The following is a 17,137-nucleotide window of genomic DNA, read 5'->3' on the forward strand; positions in this document are numbered from 1 at the left end:
GTGAAGTGACCTTACTGCTTTTGCTTATAATTTGAAACTTATGATTCACATTTAAGACAATATTAACAGCTCCTAAGCTTTCTGTGACTAATATTCACAAGCTTTTAGACAAAGACTCTTAACATTTTTTCCCTAGGCACCCTCTGAAGGAATCTTTCTCTGAATCACAATTTGTGCATATGCAATTAATTACCTTCAGACTATTAGACAGGCTGATCATGTGGGAAATGACCATTTCGTTTTCACATAGAAAGAGCCTTTGCCTTTTATTGTCACATGGAAACAGCCCTTGCACTGGCATCTTGATGATGCTCTTTCTTCCTCAGTTCGCTTGATTAGATCTTTTGATTGAAGTACTCAAAAGGCATAATTTCATAAATACACTTGAAGCAATTCTACACAGACCACCTCATCCTCCATAAATTAATTCTCATTTTATTACTGAATTTTCACATACCATTATAAAATGTTGCATTATGATAGGTCAATTATAGAATTGTGTACCTTGTAGACGCCTCTCAGTGTTGTCTGTATAAGTTACGTCCTCCTAATTGATGGCAGGATAAGACAATCTTCACTTAGAAAAATGCTTTAACTTCTGGAGTTCTCTAACCAAACATCCTTCCCTTTTGTTATAAAGATACAAACTGTTTTATTAAAATGCAAATTGACTGTGGGTCATCAAACTGTTCTGAATATCATTTATACTGGTTACTCATTTTTATGTTAATATGCACCTTAACAGTTCTGTAAAGAAAATTATTTGTGGCTATAACTGTATAGATCCATTCTGACAACAAGAAAGAACTTAAAATTTTTCTGAACTTTCCCGTAACAGTAATTGGTGGGTGCATGAGCAACCTGCAGACCCATAAATAGCCTGTTGTCTTAAAGTATTCTGCTTTAAGTATGTATACTCTGACTGGTAGCTCTGTACTATACATGAGACAAGACTTGAAGGTAAAGGTAGTATCTTTTACTTGACTATGTGGTTTAGCTAAAAGTATTGAACTGATTTTGAGACATTTGCCTAGATTTTTCTACTAAAAAGCTGTTATATCTACCTACAAATTTTTCTTGTCATTGTCCTTGAACCATCATGGCTATAACAAAATGCCTCTAAACATCTCTATGATAGGCAAGATACAGTTTAGTTTATGCCTAGAATAGGAAATGACTGTAGGAGTCCTGGATGTCTGATGGAAAGTAATGAAATTTAATAGGAAACTGTCAATACCATGATCAATGCAAAAAGTATTTCTTTACGCACTTGCACCCCTAGTCATTGATTCTTAAGTCCAAGAGTGCTTATTATTTCCTTTGTTTTTTCCTTTTACTCTTCACCAAACAATGGTATTTCTTAACAAACAACCCTCCAAGTAAACTTGCATTTTATCTTACAGAAAAAAAGTAATCTGTGGACCACACTGAAAGCAGACAAAAAAAAAAAAAAATAGGGAAGAAATATTGAGAAAAAGGTGTATGTCTGGATCCAGCTAAATTTTCCAGTTGTGAGCTTCCACAGAAAAGAAATAATGCTGGCATTGTTTATTTGAATTACATTTGCTGGCAGACAAACTCTACCTTTTTGTCTCCACTACTGAATCAGTATGTTGATCTAATTTATTTTACTTTTTAGTAGACTACTATTTGATTAAGAAAAAAAATTACACTGCATATACAATAACTGAAGTTGTCACTGTTTTTTTTTTCTCTTTGTAGGTGATGTCATTGTCTATATTAATGAAGTTTGTGTCCTTGGACATACTCACGCAGATGTAGTCAAACTCTTCCAGTCTGTTCCTATTGGTCAGAGTGTCAACTTGGTGCTATGTCGTGGATACCCTTTGCCCTTTGATCCTGAAGATCCTGCCAACAGCATGGTGCCACCCCTTGCAGTAATGGAGAGGCCTCCGGTAGTGGTAAATGGAAGACATAACTATGAAACTTATTTGGAGTACATTTCTAGGACTTCTCAGTCTGTTCCAGACGTAACAGATCGACCACCACACTCCTTGCAATCCATTCCAGCAGATAGTCAGCTTGATAGCACATTCCCACCACCTGCCCATGATGATAATGTATCAATGGCTTCTTCTGGGGCCACCCAAGCTGAACTCATGACCTTAACCATTGTGAAAGGGGCCCAGGGCTTTGGCTTCACTATAGCAGACAGTCCTACAGGACAGAGGGTGAAGCAAATTCTAGACATTCAGGGATGTCCTGGTTTGTGTGAAGGTGACCTCATTGTTGAGATCAACCAGCAGAATGTACAGAACCTGAGCCATGCAGAAGTAGTGGATATACTTAAAGAATGTCCTGTTGGAAGTGAAACTTCTTTGATTATCCATAGAGGAGGTAAGTTTGGAAAGTCTGTACAATTACAAAAATGTGTGTAAAAGGTTCTAAACCATAAGGCATACATATATACTCACTACATCCTTGTGTGCTAGATTGGAAATTAATTTCTATGTTGTGGGAGGTAACACCATTGGTTCTGGAAAAATGTGTCTGCAGTTAAGTATCCTAGGCAAAATCTAAGCTGCTTGTGCATTCCTTTTTGTGTTTTGAGTGTCAATGATCCCACCTCTTTATAAGGGTAAAACTAGAGCAGTTCCAGACCTTTCACAACATAGCAAGTTGTATGGTGTCTGCAGCAAACTCTTATTGTCCCAAAGCAGTGCTGCAAGCTTTAGATATAATTGTGTATATTGACTCATTACAGTAAAACAAAGAGCAATCTGTGAGCCCTTTACAAGGTTACTGGTTTTGATAAGCTATTTTGCCTCCTTCACTGTAAAGGTGTGGTACAACAGGTTTGTTACTTTCTTGACAGCAAAGATCCATAGTATGTTTTTTCTCTGTTTTTAAAATAATAGCTTCTAGCAACTTAGTTTTTCTGTCTAGCCTGACACATTAGGCTTGAATATGCTCCACTGGAAGGGGAGGGTCAAGATTTATCTGTAAGGAAACAATAACAGAAGAAGAAATTTTAATACCTGGACAGTGATAAGTAATTTCATAGCTTTTAATATTTTAGCCAAAAAAGTTTCTTCAGTGGCTTGAGATGAGCATCCATCACAATTTATTATCACCTGAACCGAATAATGATTGAATTTCTTTAAGATCTTCGTTCCTCTAAAGGCATTCATATGTCACTTTATACATGTTACTCTGTGCTTCCAAATTAAAAAATAAAAAGGAGCCTATACAAAAATACTAAATATTTTACTTCTGAAGATTAGAGGTTGGGAAGTGAAGCTTTAGTGTTTGTGTATGCCAAATTTTTGTCATTAGAAAACCTATAAATCCTTAGAACAAGGAATATAGTAACTGTTATCAAATTGCAGAACTAATAAGCATAAGGTGTTTAAAACATCCGTAGATTCACATAGTCAATAAAGTATTTTTCATACCTATATTTAAACAATGATTTATAAGAGACAAAATCTGACATTTCTTTCTAATTAAACCAAATTAAGAGTGATAAGTAAAGGCCAAGTGGTGTCACTGTTGTGTATGAACTTGGAGAAAGCTAATTGTTGCAGAGGTGCTATATTAGTATTAAATCTGGTTTTATTTAACATCCATCAAGGTTCTGGAACAGCGGAATAAGCAACATTCTTTTCTTCTGAAGATGCTAACAAATTGTGGAGAATTGCATAGCAAAAGAGAGTATGAAGGGAATTAGAAGGGTTAATGTAACCCTGAAAGATGGGATTTTATTTTGAAAAATGTAAGCGAATCCCCCTCTAGAAGAAAACAATTCAGAACACCAATCTTCAGAGAGAAGTGGAGTGTGAAATCCAGTATGTTGAACAAGCTTGTGTAATAATAGACAGCAAAATAGATATTTCAGCAATCAGTGCAGGACAGTAGCAAAAAAAGAACCCTGAAGCAGCAACATACTCAAGCCCATGAGGATAATTCCCCTCTCTCAAGAGGATTCTTCTTAGAGCATTGATTCGTGATCGAAACCAGTTGATCAACATGATAGTTTAACAAGTTCTGGTACATTTACTGAGCTGTGGTTATTTTCTACATATCACTGTGGCAGACAGTAGATACTGGACTGAGCTCAGCCCTCAATAAAAGCAGTGTAAATTTGCAACATCTTGTCTTCTGTCAGGCCAGAGGTACAAATAGATACCCTAGGTCCAAATGTGATAGTGTGATCCTCAACCCTCTGTATCTGGGGCAGGGGATGAGTTGCTGTTTTAGAGAATGCCAAGAAGAGAAAGAGAGCTTGTTTTTTTCAAGGTAAAACAATGGCTGATACTGGAGCAACTGTTTGGGAGTACTACAGAGTGACTAGATTTAATGGTGTGATACAGAGCAAAGTAAAGTTTACTATCAGAAATCTATGTGTATCAGAAATAAGGGTATACCTTAATGCAAGGTTGTTAGACTCTGAAATTTAAGAAAATGTGTACTCGTTTGAGTTATTCAAAAGAAGTGAAAAAAATGCAGTCTACATGAGATGGCTAAATCACAGCTTGAGAGAAATATGAGAACTGTTTTAAGAGGACAACGTGGGTATTTTATTTTTTTCCCATAAATTCACAGGAAATGGGAACCCATGTGACCAAATATGTATCAATAATGCAGTTAATATCTATCTGTATAGCTAGTTGTCATGTCTCCTTTTATAGCTCCTGGGCAGAAATGGGCCTTTCTAGTGTGCATTTCATGTCATTCCTATGTGGATATTTCAAATAAGCCAGGTGAACCCTAGAAGTATATATTCTGCTTGACTGACTATAAAGGGAATTGAGTAGGATGGATTCAGATGTATGTGTCTATCCCACATGTTATGAATAAGAAACAGATGATAAGATTTGGTCATGTGAGATAATGTGAATACAAAACAAAATTCTAGTACTTGGAGAAAGCTGCTATGATTCTAAAATATTTAGTCTGTGACACCATTGAAGCAAGGCATGCTTTCTCATTACTGATGGATCCAGTTGTTATTTTATTATCTCTAATGTGTAGTGACACTTGAATAATACCTTTCTTTTCTGTCATTACCCTGTGCCTCCTGTCTTTAATGTCTCATTTTTTAAGATAAGACCAAAGTAGTATTCCTGCCTGTGGAAGAGGAAGGCTGTGTTTTGCATAAGGTTTTGTGTTGCCTTGTAATGTATTCTGTTTCAGATGTGAATATGTCCTAACTGCATATTTCACTGTGTCAAATCCACTTCTGTGACTTAATTTCTCTCTCATCCATCAATCTTACTTACATTGCAAACAGGAAACAGATCAACATTGGCTGAGATACATTCTGACTATAGGGAAAAAAAAATCCTATATGGGAAAAAACGCTCTCTCATGTGCATGTAGAATGCATGCTACATTATTTAAAAAGCCATTTTCCATCAAGCTTAGGAGGTCAACAGCCAGAGTCTGCTGGAGAAGGAAAAGATGGAGGGAATGGCAGTGCCCAAATTTAAAGAGGCCACTAAAGTAAACTATGAACCAATACCAGAGATTTGTCATGGGGTACAATTCAGCTGGAGGAAGCAATTTTAAAGTTTCTAAAGCAGAAATAGTAATGTACCTGCTTCTTAAAAAAAATTATAATCATGGAAATAACATCATTTTGTATCTAAGAAAATACTAAGCACCAGTTGTTTAGATGACAGCTATGACACTGTATGGCTAGAGATCTTACAATCTTTGTGTTTATTATTCAGGTTCTTTGCTAAACAAAGATGCGCTACTTAGTGTGGTTTCTTTGCACCTGTTTTTGCTGACCAGCCGTATGGTTTTCATTTACTGTAAACTGACAGAAGTGTTCATACTGAAAAAAAAAAAAATTAAAAAAAAAGATGGTGGAAAAGTGTTGCCTTCAAAAAAGGAAAAATGAATTATTAAAAAAAGGCAGAAAAAGCTATTAAAGTGTTTGTTGCTCAAGTAAATTTACCCCTTTCCAGATTTACTTCAGCCTTCACACTTCATCCTCACCTTCTGCAGCAGCCTGCATTGAGTATAGGCTGATGAAATAGTGTTGAAGAGCTCTGAAAAATCAGTCTTTCCTAATGTGGATAGAGGAGAAATTCTGCTTTAGTCCAGAACTACTGAAAACCAGCACAAAGTGGTTGAATTAGTACATACTAAATTTATGTAGAACAACATATTCACTATTAGGACATCAAAAATTGGTTTGGGCATGTGCTACTAAATGAGCTAACCAAGCACCTGACATATGCCGTCTCTTTTGGAAAGTACCTTTGAAATATTTGAGCCTATAGACAGCAGCCTAGCCCCAGAAGTGTTCCTGTCTAAAAAAGAACTGACACATTCAAATGCAGATCTGTTAAGACTGTGTCTGAAATACTGGTGTTAAGGAAATCTGAAGACAGCCCAGGACTGATTCATGGAGCTATGGCAACTCCTAAACAAGTGATGTGACTGAAACATTAAAACTAAATGCAAAAAGTGGAAGCCTGACAATGTTCCTATATCAGACAGCTGTTTCATAATGATAAAATCCAGGCTTTGCAAAAGTGAGACTGTTAGTACAAAATGGAGCCAGAGAACTGACGCACTGTCCATAGTGGTTAATTGTTAGCCCACTCCTGTCATGGGACTGGAATAAGCCAGCAGCTAGTTTCACCCTGACACAATACAGTGGACAGCATGGGCCACACACAGTTCATAAACAATCAAGATGAGGAGAATTTAACTTTGTCGATGTAAACTGTGAGAATAAAAGGAAGGCTAAGGATTTTTCTCAGATTTTGTGTAAACCCCAGTAGAAGTTTCTGACTTCTTAAGGCTGCTACCAGGGACCAGTGCACCACTTTAAGCATCAGCAATTTCCAAAATGGCCAGAAATCGCACAAAAAACATCTTTGCATTTTCTACTGAATAGACCTAGCCCTTCAAAATGAGCAGGCTTCAATTTAAGGAATACTACATCCTCAGTGCCCTATCCACAGATTAATCTCAGTTTTATCTTTCTACCATGGACATTTTTTTATGTCCAGGCTTGCTATAAGATGTCTTTCAATTCCTCTGGTCAGGAAAGCTCATACTTCTTTTTCTTCCAGTTGTACTCTCCCTTGAGAAAGCTGCACAAGATAAAGCTGCAGGGAGCACCATCACTCTGCTAACACTAGTCTGGCCTGGGCAGTTCTGATTCCATGACCTCAGCCCACCACTGACATCTCCAGAGGTTTTCATTCAAAATGGAGTGTACCTGGTGCAAACTGGAGACCCATTATCTCATGGCTTGCTCATCCCCAGTTGAGGACTTTCTAGTCAACAGCACTGAGGGGTTAAATTAAGTTGGTAGGAGAATGGTGTAGGTTTTTTATTTGGAACTTACAGAATTTTTCTGTCATCCTGCTGTCTCTACTGTTTTACATCCCTGAGTCACTGGTGAATTCTTTCCTTCCAGTTGCTTCCTAAAGGAACCCATTCTTGGTTTAATTGCTTCTTATGGGTAGTCTGAATTAATAGCTGTCTGTTCATGCCTACTTTGTTCATGAAAGCATGTTTCTTTGTCTCTGACAAAAGATATTGGGAGATAACAAGGTCTGGTAGTTCTCCTGCTTCCTGACATACTTTCTCCTCTCTAGATAGTTATTTCACCTGTACATTTGGTCCTCACTCCTTTTCTCCCATTTCTTAAGAGTATTCTAATATTGAGAAGCACTTAGAGCCGTTTGGCAACATATGCATTTTTAGCCCTGCTGTCTTCTTAAATGGCCCATATATCTTTTGTTTGTGAGTTTAAGTGATATTTGATCCCACAAAGGGAATGTGCATGTGAACCTAGGAGTGAACCACTGACCCATTTTGAAGTGAACCATGTGAAACATTGATACATAGAAGTCAATGATATAAACTTCTGTCCAACATGCAGCTAAAACATCCTTTTTCATTTTTCTCTTTCTGATTTACTACACCATTTTTCCTTGACATCTCTCTATGAAGTTCTGTCTTTCTCTTGGGTCTGTCTGCTTTAAAACTGTTGGAAAACAAAGGTTCATAGCTGACCTTTCTCCTTTCCATCTCAAAATTATGAGCTTTTAGATGATATAAAAATTTCTTCAGCCTGAGTTCTCTGTAAACATGTACTTCTCGTGCTGGCTTTTCAGGTGTTTCATCTTTTTGCTCATTTTTGTTGCTGCTCATAGCTGATAATGCCAAAAAATGTTTAATTATCAAAAATATCATGAGTCATGCTGCATTGTCCACTTTGTTGACTTTAATGTTAAATGTTTGCCCTTTTCCCCATGCCCAGCCTTGAACACTTGTGCCTTCCTACAGAGAAATCAGTATTTTGTGCAAAAGAGTCTCATAAGAGCCTTTTGAGAGTGGCAGTTTTCTTTCCTGTGTTAATTCCAGAAATAAAATCCCTGAAAGACTTTTAGAAAATACTGCTACCATGCAAGAAATACCGCTGTTATATTAACATAACTCCTGAAAGCACTGCTTTCCAGATTAATTTCTACAGGGCATGTCTTCTCACCTTACAGAGTGTCACATTTTTAGCTATGAGATATATACTGTCTTAGTAATCTTCAAATTGCTGATATCCTTTCTGTCCTACATATTGAGACTGTTTTATACTTCAGATTAAATTGAAGTATTTTCTAAGCATTTATTGTAGTCATCTGGTATAAAATCTATTTTAATAAATATTTTGTATGTTATAGCAGCTAAACTAAAAAATAAGTTCCATATATATAGCCTAGTTTAGGAAGGTTTTCATCTAAACCTTGTTAGTAAGAGAAATGGTAACTTCTCAGTATCACAGGAAATGACAAATTTGAACAGGGGGAGTTCTAGTAGTATACCAACTATCATAAAATTCACACTAATGAGACTTTCATATCTTTTCTTGTATAGCTCTGATTAGCAATGAAACAGTGTGCAGTTGCTTCCATATTTCTGAATAAAAGATAAAAAAAAACCATGGACCTCCTTAATGAGTATGGATTCCTGAGAAAATAGACATCAATAATAGTTAGTAGCTATTACACTGTATTAGTGGAAGTAGTATTAATTGCAGTGCATTTCAAAGTGGTAGCATTATGGTCTTTCTTATTAATGTTTGTGCATGGTGTGGTACATCTGTGGATAATTTTGCAAAGCATTAGATAAATCTTTTTTACATATATTGCATAGAAGGTTTTTAATGACTCTTAGCAAGCATTTTGTTTCAAAAGTACTTTTATTATTGGTGGAACTGTTTTCTAATGTAGGCTTATATCACAGAATCACAGAATGGTTAGGGTTGGAAGGGATATTAAGATCATTAAGTTCCAACCCCCCTGCCATATGGTCTGTATGAAATTTGAAAAGTGCTTCCTTTAAAATTTATGGGGACACTTCTCCTAGGGATGTGTGTGTCTGACTCTTGACATTAAGAGGAGTTAGTTTGTACACTGTAGAAATAGGTCCCTTTTGAAGACCTTTTAGCAAAAAGAAATACGAGTGTGTAGACAAAGATTCTCATCAGTGCATGTCATAGAGGTAACTACCATTGCTCCAATAGCTGTTTTGCCATTAAATTCTTATGCTCAGGAGGAGGCTACATACAGTAAGCAGTCCAACATTATAATTATTAGCTCTACATAGAGGCTTGCCGTGCACCTGATATTTGTGCAGAACTGCAGGAACTACTTGTATCTGTTGAAGAGTGCGGTATGTTTGTGTCTGGTAGCTGCAGCCCATGTCAGTGCTAGAACCTAAAAGCTCTACTGGCATCACTGCAGACTGATTTCAGTCTTACTAATATTAGTGAATGAATTACTACTAACTGAAGAACAGTTTGTTTAAGAAAGCAGACATACTGGCTTGCCTACTTTAGAATCTGGTCAGGCCGGAGAAGTTTCTCCTCTGTTCTTGCAAGCAGTATTATCAGAAACCTAACCAGGTTATCTCGGTCTCTTAGTGAAAAATGACATCTTTCGAAGCCAAGTACCTCCCAAGCATGGTACATGGGAGAGCCTACTACAGTAAACTGAAGAAACTAACTTTTCATCTAATTTCCTATAGTCTAGGCTCTAAGTATATATAATATATAATATAGCATTCCTCAGAGGAGATCTGGGAGATCTCAGCCCAAGAAGGGAGAACAACAGAGCTGGACTCTAAAGAAGTACCATACAACCTGTGCTTGTGTACTGAGGCATGTCTAAATTAGTCTAAATGTGTTGAACAATGTTTCTGTTGGTTCAGTATAATGTAACATCCTATTAAACAACATTTGTGGGGTTTCCAAGTCTGTTGTCAAAGCACATTTGTGTAGACTCTGTGATGTGGTGATTTGTAATATAGTGCAATATTTTCTAGTAATAAAGTAAGCTAATACACTATGAAACAAGTGAGTACATTATCTATTGTGCTGCAGACATGAGACACAGAACTGGGGAGATGGGAAGGTGTGATTTTCAGGCACTTGCTAAACCACTTACAGAAGCCACAGAACTCTCTTGGCTCCTACAGTATGCCTATGCAGTAAAAAAAGCTGAAATTAAATTAGTATTCTAGATGGGGTATTTATCCCTGTACAATTCTTTAAGCAATTTTCTTTCGCATTCCTGAAAAGGGGAAGGAAGACTTTACCAATGGCTCTGCTTGCCCCATATGAGTAATGCTCAACTTCTTTCTGTAAACCAAAAGCATACATTTATTAAATAAAACACTGCCCTTCTCAGGAAGCCTTTGCATGACTCGTAATTCAAGCACAATCAAAGCCAAGACCAGGATACACAAACCTCTGCTGTGTCACCTTCAGATTACAGTATGAAAAAAGGACATGGAAGCCAAAACTGTCAGGCACAAACTCTAAAAGATGACTCCCAAGTGTGTCAAAACAGATTTCAAAAAGAAATAAGTTGCTTTCCAAAGCTAAATTTGTCATGACTTGGAACAGTATTTCAGTGTATAAGAAACGTACTGTGCAGTGTTCCTGTTCGGTAATCAAGAAAAATCTTGACTTTTATTTATTTTGTACTTTTTATCACCAAGAACTAAATGAAGGCAAGCTTTCTGAGCACACATTCCTAGGGTCACCTTATCTTTAATATGTATTTCAGTTAGGTGCAAATTATATTTAATGGACGACTTAGAATATTTTTATAAGCATTTGTTATTGCCTTTCATAATATTCTAGATAAAGCACTACAGATCCTGTGATAATTAGCCTCTACATGCTGAAATAAAAGCAGAGGCTTCAAAACTTTGAATGAGAAATTATTTTAATGGTCTTTAAATTAATTTTATCAATTAATTTCCAATTCTAAACTGAGTTGTTTTTCCCTAGCAGAAAGTTTACTAATATTTTAAAAGGATAAATGATGTTGATGACATTTATCAGTACAAAATCAGCATCTTTTTCTTACCACCTGTGTGCAGTAATTTCTGTGTTTTGAACTACTTGTTCTCAAAAAATGTGATTATTTAGGCACCTGGGGCCAAGCAGTGTCTCTCTACTGCTGTATAGACACTATCATATCTCTGAGGTAGTGCAGAAGATACCTTAATCTGTTCCTTAAGGAAAAAAAAAAAAAAAAAAGGAATGACCAGTGAAGAATCTTGTTCCTTTTTATTTTGTAAATATAATCCTAGTGGGATAGTGTATCAGAAGACCCAGCTGCTTTTTTGCATAAGTCTTAAGCCTTACGCTATTTAACATGTAGTTTTCTCAGGAAGTATTAGGAATTGCTAAAAGAAGATGGAAAAATTCTGGCAGAGTAATTCAAATGCGTAACCAAAATGAAGGATGGGAGGTCCAAGAGCAGTGCCAAAAGAAGTCTGAAGAAATGAAAAGCCCACAGGGCTTTGATCTGTGGCCAGTGAGAGCCAAGCAATGTGGTAGAGCCAAAGACAGTCATCTCCATCCAATTTCTGCCCTTCTTCAATAGCTTTTCCCATGTTTTGCCCAGGTCTTTCCTCAGTCTTTGTACAGTTTTTTGCTTGTCATTCTGGCTCCATTTTGCTTCATTTGAGCAATTCAGAGAAGCTGTTGTTCTTGAATGTCAGCCCAGTGTTTGAACTTAGCTTCACTTTGAGCAGGAGGTTGGACAAGATGAACTCCAACTGTCCCAGTCTAAACACATTATTCTGTGGTTCACCTTCTTTCTCATATTTGGGGGCCCAAGGTGCTAAAAGAGAGGGTCTCTGATTGAATGTAATAAATCACCACCTGGATCCTTCTTCCACAATAGTTCTCAGAGAGAAAGAGAAGTTATTTGATCTTGTCTCCTTTTTCCACGATATTAAATATATATTTAAAACAAATATGCAGTTCTTTATTTTTGAAAGTTCTTTAGAAACCAATGCAAACAGGAAGGATGATGACATGCTTTTTTGATTTCAGTTTGCCAGATGTGTTCATTGAGATCACATACACAGCAAAGTATTCTCACGCTATAACTGAAAAATAATGTAGTGTTTATTTATGTCATAAGTATTCCCAAGAGATATCAATGGCTGTGGGGTTAGCTCTAAAATAGGAACAGCTAGATAGTCTGATCCAGCTAACATTCACTACATGAACATCAACTACAATATTTCTACTAAGGTTAATCTTACTTAAGCAAGAAGTTTATCTTGTAACTTATTCATCATATACCAATTTTGTCAAGCTCTTAATAGAAGCACATTAGGATGCACTGTATTAAAAGAAGAACCAGCTATATACAGTTTCAGTCAAAATGGCCCTTTTTAAACAATCATGATAATTGTGAATGTACATTTTTGCATAGGTACTTAAAGGCAAAGAAACTGAAACTGGTTTATATGCTACATGCTTCAGACTATCTTGCCAGGCTTGCCTTGCAACCGTACAGCCATGTTTACCTAAGCTGTTGTTATCAGGGATCCCTTGCAGACAGCTGCAGGGCATCCTTCCTTATCTGAGCTAGGCAGCAAGCCGGGATCCCTTGTATGATGAGGAAAACATGCATCTCTATGATGCCAGTCAGTAAAAAGCTGAAATCAGCTGTTCCCTAAAAGAGCCTATTCTTCCCTGTTGATTATAAAAGTTTTTATAAATTCACCTACCAAATTTTCATATTTAAATTTCTACTCACGCTTGGTCAGATGAACCCAAACTTAATTTCAAGTCTACACCAGACAAAATAGTTACCCCTGCAGTCAGTTCTGGGAAATAGGCACACAAAGAGGAGGACTTACATAATTTTATTCAGTCATTGCTTAAGGACCTTGTTCTCTGCGTTTGCCCATCATGCTGCACTGGTGACTGAGAAGTACGGCTTAGGACCTTAGCTTCGCTGACCAGCCAGCCAGATAAGGGTGGGTGAGATGAGTCCTGCCCACAAACCAGAGGCAAATATAGAACAACTGAAGTTATTAAAAAAACCCAAACAAAGCACTGTATTATCACAAAGGTTTGAATCTGTCTCGTGCACTATAGCCAAACTGGAATCCCGTTTATTCTACCTTAGAAAGTAATCTGGGTTTCTTTATAAAAATGAACTTATAAATGTGTGCTTGCAGAAAATAGATCATTTCATATTAAATATATTTTATTAATATTACATGTTTGATTATAAAATTTCATTGTTTTTATATAACAGACTTATGGAAGACTTTACATTAAACAGCCCCATTCATTTAAAAATGGAAACAAGTATAATTAGTATGGCTTGCATTAAATTGAAAAAATAGTTAACTAATTGATCTTTTAACATAATTATAAGTAGGAAATCAGTGAGAGAATTTATTTTTTATGAGCTTCCTCTAGGATAAGTTCTTGGCTTTTGTCTATATTACACTTCTTATGAAGATCTTGTAGAAAACATAAAATCAATACTGGTAAAGTTTGCATGTGAGAGAGAGATTAGTCCATATAATTTGACAGATGACACATTACTGATAAAGAGTGGAATGTGGAATACTTAGTAAATTAAACATCGGAAAGCAGGAAGCATTTTTTATGCAGTTTTAATTAGTTCCTGAACCAGAGCAAAAAATACAGCCCAAACTTGCCAAAGTGCTTTTGAATTATTATTGATAATCAGCTGAGCATAACATCACAGTGAAAAAAGCAAATTTAGAACAAGTTCTTAAAATAAAACTTATTGTTTATCTGTTTTCTCAGTAAGGTGCCATTGGTAAACTATTTTATTGCATTTATTATGAATGTTAACAAAGTCAATGAGACCCTGTTCCAGATCGTTTTTCACTGCTTCTTAATTTCATTTGTTCTTCCATCTTTTCTCCCATTTCCCACAATTACTTCAAAGGTATTACTTCCATATACTATGCAAAGATCAAGGCTCTTGCAGAAGTCTTATATTTGAAGTTTGTAGCATTTTTTGTAGCAGGATTTCTCTAGGACAGTTCCTCATTAGCAAAACTACTGGCTAATTATCCATGTATAAAAATGTTTCCTTAATACACAGCTTCTATAATATGCCTTATTTCCTGTATAGACAAATAAGCATATAATTTCAGAATTTATTTCCTATGTGGAATCATTCAAGCAGTCATTCATTAAAAGCTTATAGAAATGGAAGAAAAAGAGATGGCTTGGGAAAAGTGGTCTGAAAGAGTAGAAACCAGATAGTAAAGAATTAGGGACCCTGAAAAAAATGGTTTAGGTAACATAAAGAGCTAAGAAGTCATGTTGTAGGATCATCTGTTTTTTCAGCAGAGAGAAAACAAAGTCCCTGACCTACAGGACTCTGGGTACCAGAGTCTACTAACTATAAAACTGCTTGAAAAACATTAATGGTTAACATGAGAATCTGTTTACTTAAAACAGTTACAACCATCCTCTGTGTCAAGTTGACAACAGCAATCTGATGGAGAGGATCTATTTGGCTTCTTCCAAGTATGTATGTTAACTTCCTTCCTCTGAGAAATACCTGGGTCAGACAGGTCCTCCTGCAGTGAAGACGAGACGTTTCCAGTGGCTGTGGGATCTGAGAAAACTCAGATCAGAGAGCTGGAGATCTGCAACCTCATTCAAGAATGGGATTAGAAGAGCAATGGGCAGACATATAGGCCTCAGAGGGAATGGGGTGAAAATCTGGGGGCTGGCAGGGAGTATACAGGGGTTGTAACTCAAGAAGTCGGTGATTTCACTGGAAACAAAGATCTGTAAGGTAGGATATAGTGAGCAGGGCAAGCTGTTCAGAAACCCTTTTGCTTCTATATTCTCCAGCTAATAATTTTACCTTTTCTAAGTTTGAAAATTTATGTATTTTTTGTTATAATAAAGCCTGGGGTATACATATATGAATATATACCCTAGGCTTATATGTATAAAAAAGTCTTTGGTTTGGTGCTTTATTCCCACCTGAGATGGAATCCCAGGTTAGCCAAAGATTTAAGCTAGATCTGCCTAGACTCCTTATAGACATCTCCAAAGTCAGCTACATTGCTACAAAATAAAAAGTAACTTTTTACCAATATGTTGGCATATTCTGCACATTGGAGATCAAAGGCTTGAACACTTGGAACTAAGGACTGATGATGCTTCTGCTGAGCTGTAACTCTGACATATGTGTCTATTTAAATATGGGTTGGTAATGAAGAAACAAAATTACACAAATTCTAGGGATTTCAGAGGTTTTAAAAAAGGGGAAGGTCCTATTACAGCAGTTTTACAATTTGGGGTGAAAAAAACATAATAAAAAACAAAGATAATATGGACCATTGTAAGTCAGAAAAAAGAGCCCCAAATAGAAATATACTGCTAACACATTCCCGTTTCCTATTTAAATTTATGAAGGTTATATTTGGAAATATACCCAGATCTCAAAGACAATATAAATAAATAATAGTATTTTAGAATGCAATATAATAAGAAAATATTCATTTTATGTATTGGAAATAATGTTGCAAATTAACCCAACAATTTTAGGAAAGAAAATCAGTGTCTCTGAAATCTTGGAGGTGGAGGGTCAAACATTGTTTCTAAACAGTATTAATCGTACACGTTTTGGGGTAGTTTTTTTGTTCCCCTCTATTGTCTGGGAGATAAAGAACTGCAGTGTTACAAGATACGTATTGTTTTGTTAAATCAAAATGCATCTATTGCAGAATGCTGATGTAGAAGTTGTAATTCAGTTGCCTTTCTAACCCATTCATACTAGAAAAGGGGTAAAATTCATTACTTGTGTTTGTGCACAGAGGTACCCACTTTTATTCACCAATATGTGATAGCTACTTGCACACTGTTTTTTTTAAGTTCTTATTAACAGTAACTGTCAATTGCCTGATAGATCAAAAACTTACTTATGCTATAAAAAACAAAGGCCTGCTTACAATAGGCTAAATTATTTTGGGCTCCAGGTTATCAGGAAGTGCTTGCTAAGTATTATGTGGTGCTGCTAAATATTAGATGGTCAGTAGGTATTTTATCTAGAACTTCACTAGAAATTTCATCAGAGCTCTGATTTATTTTTTTACCAAAGAAATGCTCAATAAATTCTGGAAATGCAGCTGCTTTTCACAAAAATGGCTTTAGTGAATCATCATCCACCAATGAAAACTCCCTTTATCAGAAAAGCACTAAGCTCTAATTTGAATCAGTCTTTTCCTTCCCTCTGAAATAGATCATTTCTTGTTGATCTCCATGACATGAAATACTTTTAAAATTAGCTCACAAGAGTTAAAAACAAAGAAAGAGAACAAAACAAAACAAAACAATGGTCATATTTCCCTACAAACTATTTCCCATCCTAGCTGATTGGGAATATGCACCAGTAAAACTGCATGGTGGCTGCATGAAGAGCATACAGATCTAACTTTGGTGCCTTTTTATTTATGTGTTCTCAGGGAACCCCAAGGAAAAAGTATAAATCACATCCAATTTCATGACAATCACTGATTAATTGTACCTTTCATCCAGATTCCTTCAGCCAGCTATGGTCTTCTAGCATAAATTCATAGGTTTTGTCTCTGATAATAGGTCATACTGAGGTATATGGGCCTACTGAAAAAGAAGAAAAGGTTTTACAGTTTCAAAGGCTACATTCAAGTTTGCTTTCCTACGCAGTATATTCTAAATTTAAAAAAGGAGGGGCATACATGCTAGGTACCTTAGCAAGTCTTCCTAAAAAATGGAAATATTAAAGCTTAGGCCAGCTATGAGGTCAGCAATGTGCTACACGGTTGTCAGCACCATAATCTTCTCCATTTA

At 36.2% G+C, this 17,137-nt stretch overlaps 1 protein-coding gene across 16 annotated transcripts in view; it reads left to right on the forward strand.

Annotated features, from left to right (window-relative positions):
• MAGI2 (membrane associated guanylate kinase, WW and PDZ domain containing 2) overlaps nucleotides 1–17,137 on the forward strand; it is a 747,917-nt gene that overhangs the window by 627,180 nt on the left and 103,600 nt on the right. For 15 of the 16 annotated variants that reach the window (XM_062631997.1, XM_062631996.1, XM_062631998.1 and 12 more), the window contains one exon: nucleotides 1,723–2,358. The exons of the other annotated variant lie outside the window; for it this stretch is intronic. In XM_062631997.1, coding sequence (XP_062487981.1) covers nucleotides 1,723–2,358 — 636 coding nt within the window. The remainder of the gene's footprint in view (nucleotides 1–1,722; nucleotides 2,359–17,137) is intronic. 16 annotated transcript variants of the gene reach the window in all.

Source organism: Pezoporus occidentalis, unplaced genomic scaffold (genome assembly GCF_034315485.1).
Source record: "Pezoporus occidentalis ecotype Australia unplaced genomic scaffold, CSIRO_AGI_Poc_V1 ctg38, whole genome shotgun sequence".
In the NCBI taxonomy this organism is placed as follows: Eukaryota; Metazoa; Chordata; class Aves; order Psittaciformes; family Psittacidae; genus Pezoporus; species Pezoporus occidentalis.